The following is a 12,030-nucleotide window of genomic DNA, read 5'->3' on the forward strand; positions in this document are numbered from 1 at the left end:
GAGGGCGAGCAGAGGGGCTGCCAGACGACAGCGGTGGAGGAGGCAGGAGCGGGTGGGAGGGCGGGCATTTGTGCATCTCCAGGCATTCAGGGCTTAACTCTGAACATGGGAACAGGGTGGCCCTCAGGAGGAGCGGACACTTGAGGGCGCTTACGAGGTGCTGGCACTGAAGGCCGCTTTTTAGGAGCGGGGACTGGAGGGCACTTTCTAGGAGCGGGCACTGGAGGGCACTCTGGACTGGATTCACGGATGGGAGCCCTCTCCTCCTCGCTTTGGCACTTTTGCTGCGCCATACTCAGCTCGCCCTCAGCCGTGGTGCAGGGGGCGGAGCTCCTCTCCGCGCTCACACCGTCCGCGGCTTTCTCCCTCGTGGCAGGCATTGTCGCTGGCTCTCGCACTTGATCTGACAGTTTGGGCTCTCCTTCTGCGGCGATCCTCTGCTCAGTCGCACGGCATTGCGCTGGCTCGTAGATCGCGGTGGGAATGGGCTCTCCGTCATCAGTGGGCTCTGGCTTTAGCTCCGTACAGCGGGGAGATTGTGGGCTGGGCTCTGGGTCTGGAGTGGCACCGGCGAGATCCCCTTCAAGACAGACGGTGACCGGGGATCTGTGTCTCTCCAGTGTCCACTCCAAAAATGTGGTGAGCTTCGCTCGAGGGCCATCTTTGGATGACGGCGCTCTGCACGCGGGGTTGAGGCTGGCGTCATAGAATGCGCAGAGTGCGTCGTCCGGGTAGGTGGTGAGAAACAGTCTGGTATGACCCTCGAGTGAGCGCTCCCCCTGCTCCAGCAGGAGGAGGAGGAATTCGGGGCGAAGGAGGGGATCCATCAGGGCACACCACGGAAACAAAAACACTGAGAGAAAAACAAGAAACACAACGGAGGGGAAACACGCAATTTAAACTGTTTTAGGTCGGGTCTTCTGTCACACTTACACTGTCTGAGGAATGGTGGAGACAAGGAGTATAATAAACAGTCTTTTTAATTCATGAAACACTGGGGTAATCCAACACAGGAGCGAGGAATGACAGATGTACAGACGAAGTAGACCCAACAGGGGGGAAACGCAAAGACAGGAGCTTAAATGCTAGGGATAATTGGAGACACACAGGTGGATCACATAAGACAATCAGAGTAAACAGGACAGGACATTCCTACTAAGGACAGGAAAATGACCAAATAAGGAAACACAGGAAGGACTATGGGGGCAAAACAGGTACAAAAGTCTGACACGCATACAGTATGGCTTGCGTGCTCCCCTTTAAATCACGAAATATACGTTGGAATATTATGAAACCATCTTCCTTGGTTTCACAATACTCAATTAATGATTGTAAACTGAGTTTGGTGACTTTAGAAGACGTATCTGTGCTGAGTTTTACATAAATCACAACAATCCCATGCTATGGGCACAGCCATCTATACAAGGCTGCAGCAGAAGTTTTTTTACGCTACTACTTGAAACGCTTTTCGAATGCGGAAGTCTGATAATGGCCTATTAGCAGCTCCGCAAAGGCCTCCACGTCATGCATTAAAATTGTTTAATAAACAGCTAGCCGTGCATCTCTTACATATGTATGTATAATTGTTGTTAAACTGTTTGTCTAAAAAGCTATAGAAGAACTATGTATCTAAAATATGTCTCTTGTCTAATTTAGCTCAAGCACTTCCCATTCATCATCAAAACAGGTATAACAATTTTTCCATGGAACACAGAGATTTTTTAACTTAAAAGCAGTTTTTTTTCCAATACACGTACTGATTATGTTCTCTCGCTCTCTGTATATACTGTACATATATATATATATATATATATATATATATATATATATATATATATATAGTAATTGCGAATGCACGACACCTGCGCCACTCACCGGTCTCGAGTCTCACGGAGGAGCTCCGGAAGGATACAAAGGAGGAGTGACGACAGTGAAAGACGAGAGGACCAGGCCTGGATTTTATTTTGTGTTTTGGTTTCGTTTGTGCACGGCAGTCGTCCGCGAGGGGCTGTCGCGCTATTTTGTGTTTAGTTTATTATTAAAGGTTCTTTGAATGTTCGCCGGTTCCCGCCTCCTTCTTCCCGACCTACAAACTACGTTACATATATATATATATATATATACACACACACATACTGATCTCTCTCTCTCTGTATATACATACATATATATATATATATATATACACTGTATATATAGACTGTATACACTATTACACAAAAGATTGGGATTGGTAAAATGTTTTAAAATCTCATACGCACCAAGGCTGCATTTATTTGATCAAAAATTTTAAAATGTAATTTATTCCTGTGATCAAAGCTGAATTTTCAGCATAATTACTTAATTACAGTCTAGTGTCACACGATCCTTCAGAAATCATTCTAATATGCTGATTTGCTGCTCAAGAAACATTTCTGATTATTATCAATGTTGAAAAATGTATTATATATTTTTTTAAAAATTCAGGATTGTTTGATGAATAGAAAGTTCAAAAGAACAGCATTTATTTGTAATACAAATCTTTTAAAACATTATAAATGTCTTAACTGTCACTTTTGATCAACCTAATGCATCCTTGATGAACAAAGTAGTGATTTCTTTAAAAAAAAAAAAAGTTTTACTGACCCAAAACCATTTAACAGTAGTGTATATACAGTATATTACACTAACTACAGCACTATATGGACTTAAGTCAGCACAAAACTCCACTATGTGCCAAACTGTAAAAGAAGCTTGACAACCAAATAATAACAAGTGTACATTACCAGCATGTAGTTAACAGCCTGCTTTTATGTGTTAGTCTTACAGGCAACGTGTAGCAACATGCAGAGCTTTTCTATTCAGGATAACTAATCTTGAGATCATGTTCACTGTGCCAAAATACGACAACATACTTGTCTAATCCTGTGGCTTTCAGCCATGCAGGCATTAGGCCAATGAGAAAAGAAAAAAAAGGAGAAAGAAAAAAAACTTGTATTTACCGGTGCAGAAGCAATTTTCAAGCTTTCCTTCCAACCATTTGAAGCAAACACTGTCTCAGACTGAGAAGAAAAAAAATACAGGCAAAATGATGACCACGTGTTCGGCTTAGACCACAGGTGTTGCTTGTAAAATGGCACCAAATATTCTCAGGTAAACAGGTTCTGTCTTTATTTGCAAATATTTTGGACAAATTTATATTTATTTATGTCCTAGAAAAAGATACGGTTACACATAAATAACCTGCTCATTTGTAGTGAAACCAAATGGATTTTTGATGCAGATACAACTCAATCTCATTCAAAAAAATACAGGCACACAATGGATAGTTTCTACAGTTCCTTTTACTAAATTCATAACTCTAAACTGTCAGCAAGCCTGACAGTTTCACATACCTTATAGATTGAGCCCCCTCCCTCCATATTGTATTTGACAAGGGTTTGGTTGCCCTCCTCCTCCAGGTTCAGAGGAATGTGTTGAAAGTTCTTGCTTTTACATTCACAGAGGAAACAAAAGAGGAGTAGAACTGCAAAACAACAAAGTGTCATTAGATAACATACATATTACACAACAACGCATGTGGAGTAAAAGTATGTGCCATTATATGTACTGCACTCTCACACAAAAGTGCTTATACAAACAAATCAGTGGAGCAGAACTGTTGTTTTAGACTGTATTTTATTTATTTATTTTTTTTGGGCTTTTGTCTCGTTGAAACTCACAGGCCAGTAGGAGAAGTCCGGCAAACATGAGACCGATGGCAGCCGGGCCCAGTCTTGAGGAGAAAGGAAGACGACCACGACACGTGTTGATTCCCGTGCACTCACACACAACCACCTGAAGAACGTCTTCTGCTTGCAGCCCCTGCTGATCTTGTATCTTCAAAGGAACGGAGTAGTTTCCATATGGCAGACTCCTCAAACTTATCAGAGAGGTGTTTGTTCCTATGGTACAATCCCAGCAAAACAGGGTTAACTAAAACTAAAACCATAACAAAATATTTATATTTCTTCAAATAAAATGTAAACATTTTATTTCAGTTAGTTGTCAAGGAACTACAGGTATGTCTCATTGGTAACACTTTAGTTTAGGGACCAATTCTCACTATTAACTAGTTGCTTATTAGCATGCATATTTAGCATATTGGCTGTTTATTAGTAATTATAAAACACATATTAATGCCTTATTCTGCATGACCATATTTTAGATTCCTTAATCTGACCCCATTCCTACTACCTTACTAACTATTGATAAGCAGCTTCTTACCAATGTAATTAGTCAAATTCAAGAAATGTTTTGGATAAACAAGTCCTAGTATCTAATGCAATTCTCATGTAAATGTATCATGTTTGTATATTTTTACTAGACACAACAAGAAATGTATTATTTTATTATTAACTTATTATTGTGCAACCAACTGATGGAGCCAGATAAATGGTGAAACATCCTCAACCATTATCTGTGTAACTGTTAATGAAGTAATGTGCATGGCCTGACCTGTGGTGGGATCCAGCTTCCAGAGATTCTTCAGCTCTTCCCCCAGAGAGAAGGTAAAGGGATTTGCAAACGGAGGGCCGTCAAGGTCTCTTGGTTTCACATCCACACGATTGACTTTGTTCCCGCACATGACCGTATTCTTGGAGATGAGATGGGGAGGATTATCGTTTAAGTCACCTAGGTAGACCACTACAGAACATGTACCTGTAGCTGGGGGCTGTCCTGTGAACAGCATGTGGAAAAAAAGTCAGTAACAGCAGAGATTAAATTAGTGTTCTTAAGAATGTGTTTGCAAAAGTTTGGATTGTGTTGAACATACTGAGAACAGAGAGATAGACATGATGCTTACCGTCATCTATAGCGTGCACCATGACTGTGTAGGTGCCATTTTTGACAAAAGGAGACTCCCGGTCCATCGTCTGAACTGTGGTGATCTTTCCTGTCTTCGGATCCACACTCATCCATTTGGCTGGGTCTTGTATTAACTCATACCTGCATACACATATACAGACTGTAACTCACGTTTACGCTCTGTTACATCTCCGTCCAGTTTCCTCTACATCTCTGGTGTGTGTAACTAAAACTGTATGTTTTATTTATTTTATATTTGCATTTTATATAATACAATTATATATATATATATATATATATTATAGGATTCATTAAACTGATTCAAAGTGACATTGAAGACTTTTATATTGTTACAAAAAATATATTTCAAAAAAGTGCTTTCAAAAATATTCTTTTTTTAACTTTCATCAAAGAATCCTAAAAACTTGTTTTCAACACTGATAATAACCAGAAATGTTTCTCGAGCAGCAAATCAGCATATCAGAATGATTTCTGAAGGATCATGTGACACTGAAGACTGGAGTAATGCTGAAAATTCAGATTTGATCACACGGATAAATTACCTTTTAAATAGATTCAAATAGAAGACAGATTTTTTAAACTGTAATAATATTTTGCAATATCATTGTTTTACTGTAGTTTTGATCAGACAAATGCAGCCTTTGTGAGCATAAGAGACTTCTTCCAAAAACCTTAGAAAATCTTACAAATCCCCAAAATTTTGAATGCTTGTGTACATAATGAAACTGGCATATGATTTTAGGTAACACTTTAGTTTAGAGACCACTTCTCACTATTAACTAGTTGCTTATTAGCATGCCTATTACTAGCATATTGGCTGTTTATTAGTACTTATAAGCACATATTAATGCCTTATTCTGCATGACCATATTTTGGATCCCTTAACCCTAGTCATAGTTAGTAGTTAGTTAATAGTGAGAATTGGTCCCTAAACTAAAGAGTGACCTAATTTGATATATTATATTATACGTTACATATTTTGACATTTTATATATTGTATACAATTATGATACAATAAAAGTAAAGTAAGAAAAAATTAAAAATTAAAAGTAGCATACAAATCCTCAAAAATTAACCAGTTTTAATTGATGAGTAATTTGATGCTGTGCAGCTCATCCACACCTGAGATTGTTAACGTCCGAGTCCTCATCTTTGATCTCGGGCACGAACAACACATCTCCTGGTGGTCCGTTTTCATTCCGGAAGACTTTTTCTACTTGCTTCTTAAACACGGGGGGATCGTTCACATTAATGACTTTCACTACCACTTTGGCGGTGTTTGGATTTGGTGTGGTACCTGTTACGGCCTTTCCATCAACACACTGAAATAATTTCTCCTTGTTTTCGACTGCTATCTCCAGCTCTGTGATCTCAGTTTTCTCGAAATTCTTCCCCTGTGAAAATACAAGCATATTAAAAGCTCTCCATCTTGTGAACACAATGTGAAACTAGTATGTGTATTGAAAGAAATAATTGTAATAAGTAGGTGTGTAAACTAGGTGAAGTCTGTTTTTCATTTCTATGAATTCAACTGAAAAAGAAGCAATGGCTACAACCAACAAACAGTTGATCGTAACCAGTGACTTCCATAGTTTGGAGAAAAAAAAATATGGAAGTCAATGGGAAGCAGAAACTCTTTGGTACCAACATTCCTTCAATATCTTCTTTTATATCTACTATTCCTTTAAACTTTTCTAAGAAGTGTATGAAATATTTAAAGGGAACAATGGCATTTACCTTGACAACAGACAGCACACCTTCATTGGTTTTGGAGTCTGTCTCAATCTTATAATTTCCTTCTTCATTGCCCTTCAGGATGGAGAACACCGCTCTTGAACCAGGCGTGTTTGGTGAGTCCTTGTCTTTGATGCCGATTCTTAGAATCTCTTTTAATTCCATTTCCATCACTTCAGTGTTGTACTGTTACACACACATATATTCATTTATATCAAAGCATATTGTTACGGGGCTGACGAGACGTGAGACTTGCGGATCCATGTGCAAGCTTTATTTGATAAAGACAGAGACGTGGTCATACAGCAGGCCTGGGTCAGATGAGGGCAAACAGGTATATGGTGGGCATACCGTTCATTAAAAAGCCAAATAAAAAAAATAAAAAAATCATAGTATTTATTAAGCATAAAACCAGCTAACAAAAATGTGTTCTAATAAAATGATTTTCTAAAGTTCCCATTAAGTTATGAAAACATTCTTTCTATTAAGTGTTCAAAATGTCTAGGTTTTTTTTTATGTTTTAATTTTTTTAGTTATAATGTTAAGAACATTCAATTTTATTATTTTGCAAATCTAATGGGAATGTTACATTTGAATGTTCTGAAACAAGTAGCCACATTAAAAAAAGTTTCAGGGAAAAAAAACTCCATGGATGATGCATAAAAAACATTTTGAGATCATTATTAAAAACTTTGAGTGAATGTTCTATAAACGTTACTGGGAAAACTATATAGCAAAACCATTAAATGCTGCTAGGCACTAATTCAGAACTTTGGCTAACCTTCTGGCAATGTTCTTTTATCTTTCAACATTTATGTACAATTGTTTTCCCAGTAACGTTTATAGAACATTCACTCAAAGTTTTTAATAATGACCTCAAAACTTTTATCATTTTAACATCCATGGAGTGTTTCTTTCCCTGAAACTTTTTTTAATGTGGCTATATATATATATATATATATATATATATATATATATACACAGTATAAATATATATATATATATATAAAACTGGCTTCCACTTCTGTCATTGGTCAGCTCAAAACTCACGCCATTGGCTGACCCAATGTTTCAATGTCAGACAGCATGTTTTGAAAGCACTACACATTCACAGTGTTTACATTTTCTTAACACATCAATCTACACATGGCTTCCTTATAGTTGTGTGCATATTAAACTGGGATTGAGTGACTAGCCTGACTCACCGTGGCCGAACTGAATTCTGGGGGATGGGTGTTGTAATCAGTGATGTCCAGAATAACAGTTGCAGTTGAAAACATTGCAGGTGTTCCTTGATCCCTTGCTTCGACTAGCACTTTATATGATTTTGCTTTCTAAAATACGGGAGACAGAAGAGATGAGAAATACTGAAAAATGTTGAAAACGAGCATTCGACATCAGTTACTTACATCATAATCAAAGCATCCCGTGAAGGCGAGCTGTTTGAGTGTAGCGGTCCCAGGCATGTCCCTCATGGTAAATGTTGGTGAGGCAGGGTCTTGTGACACCACCTTCATGGTGAACTGGGAATTAGGAGTATCCTTCTGATCATTATCATGAGCTTGTAATGTTGCTTGGAGTACGCCTATTAAAACAAGAATGATTAAAGAGAGAACAATCTCGCTGCTTGCATTTATCTTTAACAGTTTAGTTTCAATAACTTCTTTTGGATTGGGAAGGAAGTTTTGACATTTTAAAAGTTATAGTATGATAAAATATTACAATTAATTATTTTATCTGAAAATATCAAGAACAATAATATTCCTCAATATTTGTTGAATCTAAAAATCATAACACTGAATTTCTAACAGTATTAGAGCATGTCATTTCTGTGTCGCCAAATATAATTCATGTTTTCAAACAGATTTCCATTCTTTAAAAAAAAAAGGTACAAAAGCTGTCGGTGGGCGGTACTCATATGTACCTTTTAGTTACTAATATGTACACTTTAGGTACTAATATGTATCTTTAAGGTATTAAGGTGCACCCTTTATGGGTAAATAAGGTACAACGATGTACCTATTGAAAGGGTACTGCCCCACTGACAGATTTTGGACCTTTTTTTCCAGAGCATTCAAGCCACTCCCCCATCTGCCATTGGTAGAAAAAACTGTTTAGCCCCGCCCCAAACACGCACCATTGGTTTAGTCAATGTTGTTGTATTGAGCTGGTCTGAATGCTTGAACAAAGCAACATTTTGAAAGCACCACACAACGTCAATGTTTACACTTTTAGGGTAAGTCACCCTACAAATGGCTAACTTACTATAGTCTCCATATATTAAGTTATGATTGAAGAAAGCATTATAAGGGAAACAAGCAGGCTTTATCTTCATATATGCAGTAAAATGTTCTCTGAACCTTCAGGCGTGTTCTCTGGAACTGATACACGGAGAGTGCTCGGAGTGAACACAGGTCTATTGTCATTCTTGTCCTTTATATCTACATTAAATGACAGCGTTTTGTCCACCGTGGCATCAGTCTGCCTGTCCAGCACATCAAAGTCCACCTACAAAAGAATCAAAAAGCCACAGTGGACTACATCAATATAAACTGAATCAGTGCATTCTTTGAATTCCGCTGTATTGTTTTGTTAGCATTAGTGTCATTACAATTTCAACAAATCTTGTTTTGTCTTACGTGGAAGATGTGGTACACTTCTCTGTCGATGGGCTGGTGTACGTATACAATCCCAGTGTTTTCATCAATGGTAAACAAACCAAGTGGTTTCTCTGTCACCCCTTGTCCTTTGATGCGGAACTTGATGGTGTTGTCCTCCTTTTTGTCATTGTACAGCTAGCATCAATTAAACCAAAAATACATGACAATCACGTACAGTATAATTTATGATGATTCATGTATTTGCATCCATTATTAAGATTGTAAATCCATTATGACATACAAGCCTACATCAACCAAATGACATCTCATGAAAAACCCTACCAAATCAGCATTGAGTTTTATGGATTTTAGTTTTATGTCTCTAGCTTTGAGGTCATCTAAATGCTAGTGAACATACTGTCCATACTGTACACATTTAACATTTACATTTATTCATTTTGTTTACACTTTTATCCAAAGAGACTTACAAATGAGTATTTATCTTTTAGTAACATGGCAAAAATATTTTTATTCTCCAGAATAATATTCCTCCACCTAACACTACTAGCAAGTAGCATACTCATGTGCTATAATGAAAGTCTGTAGGCTCTCTAGAAAAACACAACTTTACCCAAACATCCCGAATACGGTAACACAGAAAAGACAGAGCTTGTGACGAGATATAATGAGGAACACAAACAGGCTGAACAATCAGTGACGGGGTGAAGTTACCTGTGTTACTATAGCGGGATATGGTCCAGGCATGTTCTCTTCCAGATCAATGGTGGACAGAACCCATCTTCTCTTTGAACGAATAAGAACAGCATCCTTTGAGATAGAGAGAGAGATGTAATGAGTGATCAGTTATTAAAAAAGTTACAGACAGACTTCTTCTGATTCAAACGGAACACTTCTCTGATTCTGGAATTCTGGGAAAACGGGCTACAGGATTTAAAAGAAAAAAGAAAAGAAATAAAACATTTAATTCCTTCATAATTTGACTTAAATTATAAAAGATAAATCAAATAAAATACATAAAGCGCATTAGATCCTGTGTGACCTTGTGAAACTCACTGAACCCAATATGGAAAGACCTTAAGGATGAAGTCTGAAGATTTTGACAGATTTTTTAAATCTTCTGTTTGATAGTAAGGTGTCTTTCAAAGATAGCTTTTTAATTTTTATTTTATGTTTTTCTACTGTGATGTAATATATGTGTATTTAAATCTAAATTAAGTCTTGTATTATTGTATTATCTTGTATTATGGGATTTGAAGTTGAGGGACATGTTATGTCAAAACAGTGAGCTGAGATATTAAGTGTCTTTTATATTACCTACCCGCTTTTCCCGATTGTTGATATCATTTTTGCTGGAAGTGGCCACGTCAACAACCTAGTGGATAGACAAAAACAGGGTAATACTAATTAATAAACATACCATCAATAAACTAACAAGAGATTGAATAGAAACCCTTCTTAGTGCCTGAGGAATGAGTTTTATGTATCATTGTCATGTTTAAGCACACAAATATAATATTATTAGGATATAAAACGTCTCAGGTTACTTATGTAACCATGGTTCCCTGAGTAGGGAACGAGACACTGCGTCCTCTAGGGGTCTATGAAGAACGCCTCGTCGTGACCCGTGTCTGAAGCATACATTCAAAAAACACCAACATGTTGGCCGGCGACAGCCATGACGTCACTACCGGTGCGTTTATAGTATAAATAGGCGCCGGGAAAACACGTCATTCACTTCTTCGTCTGAAGCTTGCGTCCGAAGCATGGCAGGAAACCTAGAGGACGCAGTGTCTCGTTCCCTACTCAGGGAACCATGGTTACATAAGTAACCTGAGACATTCCCTTTCAAGGGAACTTCGAACTGCGTCCTCTAGGGGTCGCTATGGGGAACGGTATACCCACGCCACCATGCTGAGGGGAGTGCATGCCAGAAACCTATGGCGAGCACTAAGTACCAACTCTACCATAGCCATGGGAGTTGCCCCTAGGATGTTAGACGGCTGTCCCCAAAAACTTACCTGTTAGGGCCAGACTCCTGGGCCTGGGGTAGAGCTCAAGGCTTGGAATCAGGAATAGATTCCTTTAAGGGGATACGACCAAGAGCCTAGCATCATACTAAGTCTTGGCCTGTCACACAAGGGCTACCGCTTGCTCTGCATGAGCTTGCTGAAGGAACTGTCTCAACAGACCCCTAGTAGCAACACCCTGTTAAAGTAGGTATCCAGAGGATACATAGGTGGAGTGGTGCCCAAGAAGGAACCGGGGCTTTAAACAACTCAAGAAAGGGCACGAAGCTGCTGCGCGTAACCCTCACCATACAGGATTTTAGAAAGAACGCAAAGTAGTAGCGTGCTCATAGGCAACCCTTTGATAAAGGGGAGCACTGCTAAACACTACCATGAGAATTCACGTTTCATACAAAACAGTCAATGAAGATGAAGAAAAGAATGACGTTTTCTCCTGGTGCCTATTTATACTATAGTCGCACCGGTAGTGACGTCATGGGCTGTCGCTGGCCAACATGTTGTTTGTGTTTTTTGAATGTATGCTTCAGACACTGGTCATGATGAGGCATTCCCCATAGCGACCCCTAGAGGACGCAGTTCGAAGTTATATGGGAAACCATACAACTTGACTGTTCTGTGACTGTTTAAACAAATAGTTTAAAAGTTTAATACATATGGGGAGTTTATTGAAATCGTAACCCCTGGAATGAACAATAAACACTTGCACAGTGAGTTTTACAGGAAGGTATTAATACTAATACCTTCCTGTAAAACTCATACATTTTGGCTAAATATATATATATATATATATATATATATAT

General features: G+C 38.4%; 1 protein-coding gene across 1 annotated transcript in view; it reads right to left on the reverse strand.

Annotated features, from left to right (window-relative positions):
* Positions 1-12,030, reverse strand: part of LOC107565965 (cadherin-like protein 26) — a 23,232-nt gene that overhangs the window by 10,839 nt on the left and 363 nt on the right. The window contains exons 2-14 of the mRNA XM_016251312.1: positions 10,522-10,575; positions 9,915-10,010; positions 9,222-9,377; positions 8,943-9,090; positions 7,992-8,167; positions 7,788-7,916; positions 6,586-6,768; positions 5,971-6,242; positions 4,826-4,968; positions 4,477-4,698; positions 3,702-3,923; positions 3,375-3,505; positions 2,982-3,041 (exon numbers count right to left, since the gene is read on the reverse strand). Of these exons, the coding sequence (XP_016106798.1) occupies positions 2,982-3,041; positions 3,375-3,505; positions 3,702-3,923; positions 4,477-4,698; positions 4,826-4,968; positions 5,971-6,242; positions 6,586-6,768; positions 7,788-7,916; positions 7,992-8,167; positions 8,943-9,090; positions 9,222-9,377; positions 9,915-10,010; positions 10,522-10,575 (1,992 nt within the window). The remainder of the gene's footprint in view (positions 1-2,981; positions 3,042-3,374; positions 3,506-3,701; positions 3,924-4,476; positions 4,699-4,825; positions 4,969-5,970; positions 6,243-6,585; positions 6,769-7,787; positions 7,917-7,991; positions 8,168-8,942; positions 9,091-9,221; positions 9,378-9,914; positions 10,011-10,521; positions 10,576-12,030) is intronic.

This window comes from Sinocyclocheilus grahami, unplaced genomic scaffold (genome assembly GCF_001515645.1).
Source record: "Sinocyclocheilus grahami isolate Dianchi unplaced genomic scaffold, SAMN03320097.WGS_v1.1 scaffold1037.1, whole genome shotgun sequence".
NCBI classification, from domain to species: domain Eukaryota; kingdom Metazoa; phylum Chordata; class Actinopteri; order Cypriniformes; family Cyprinidae; genus Sinocyclocheilus; species Sinocyclocheilus grahami.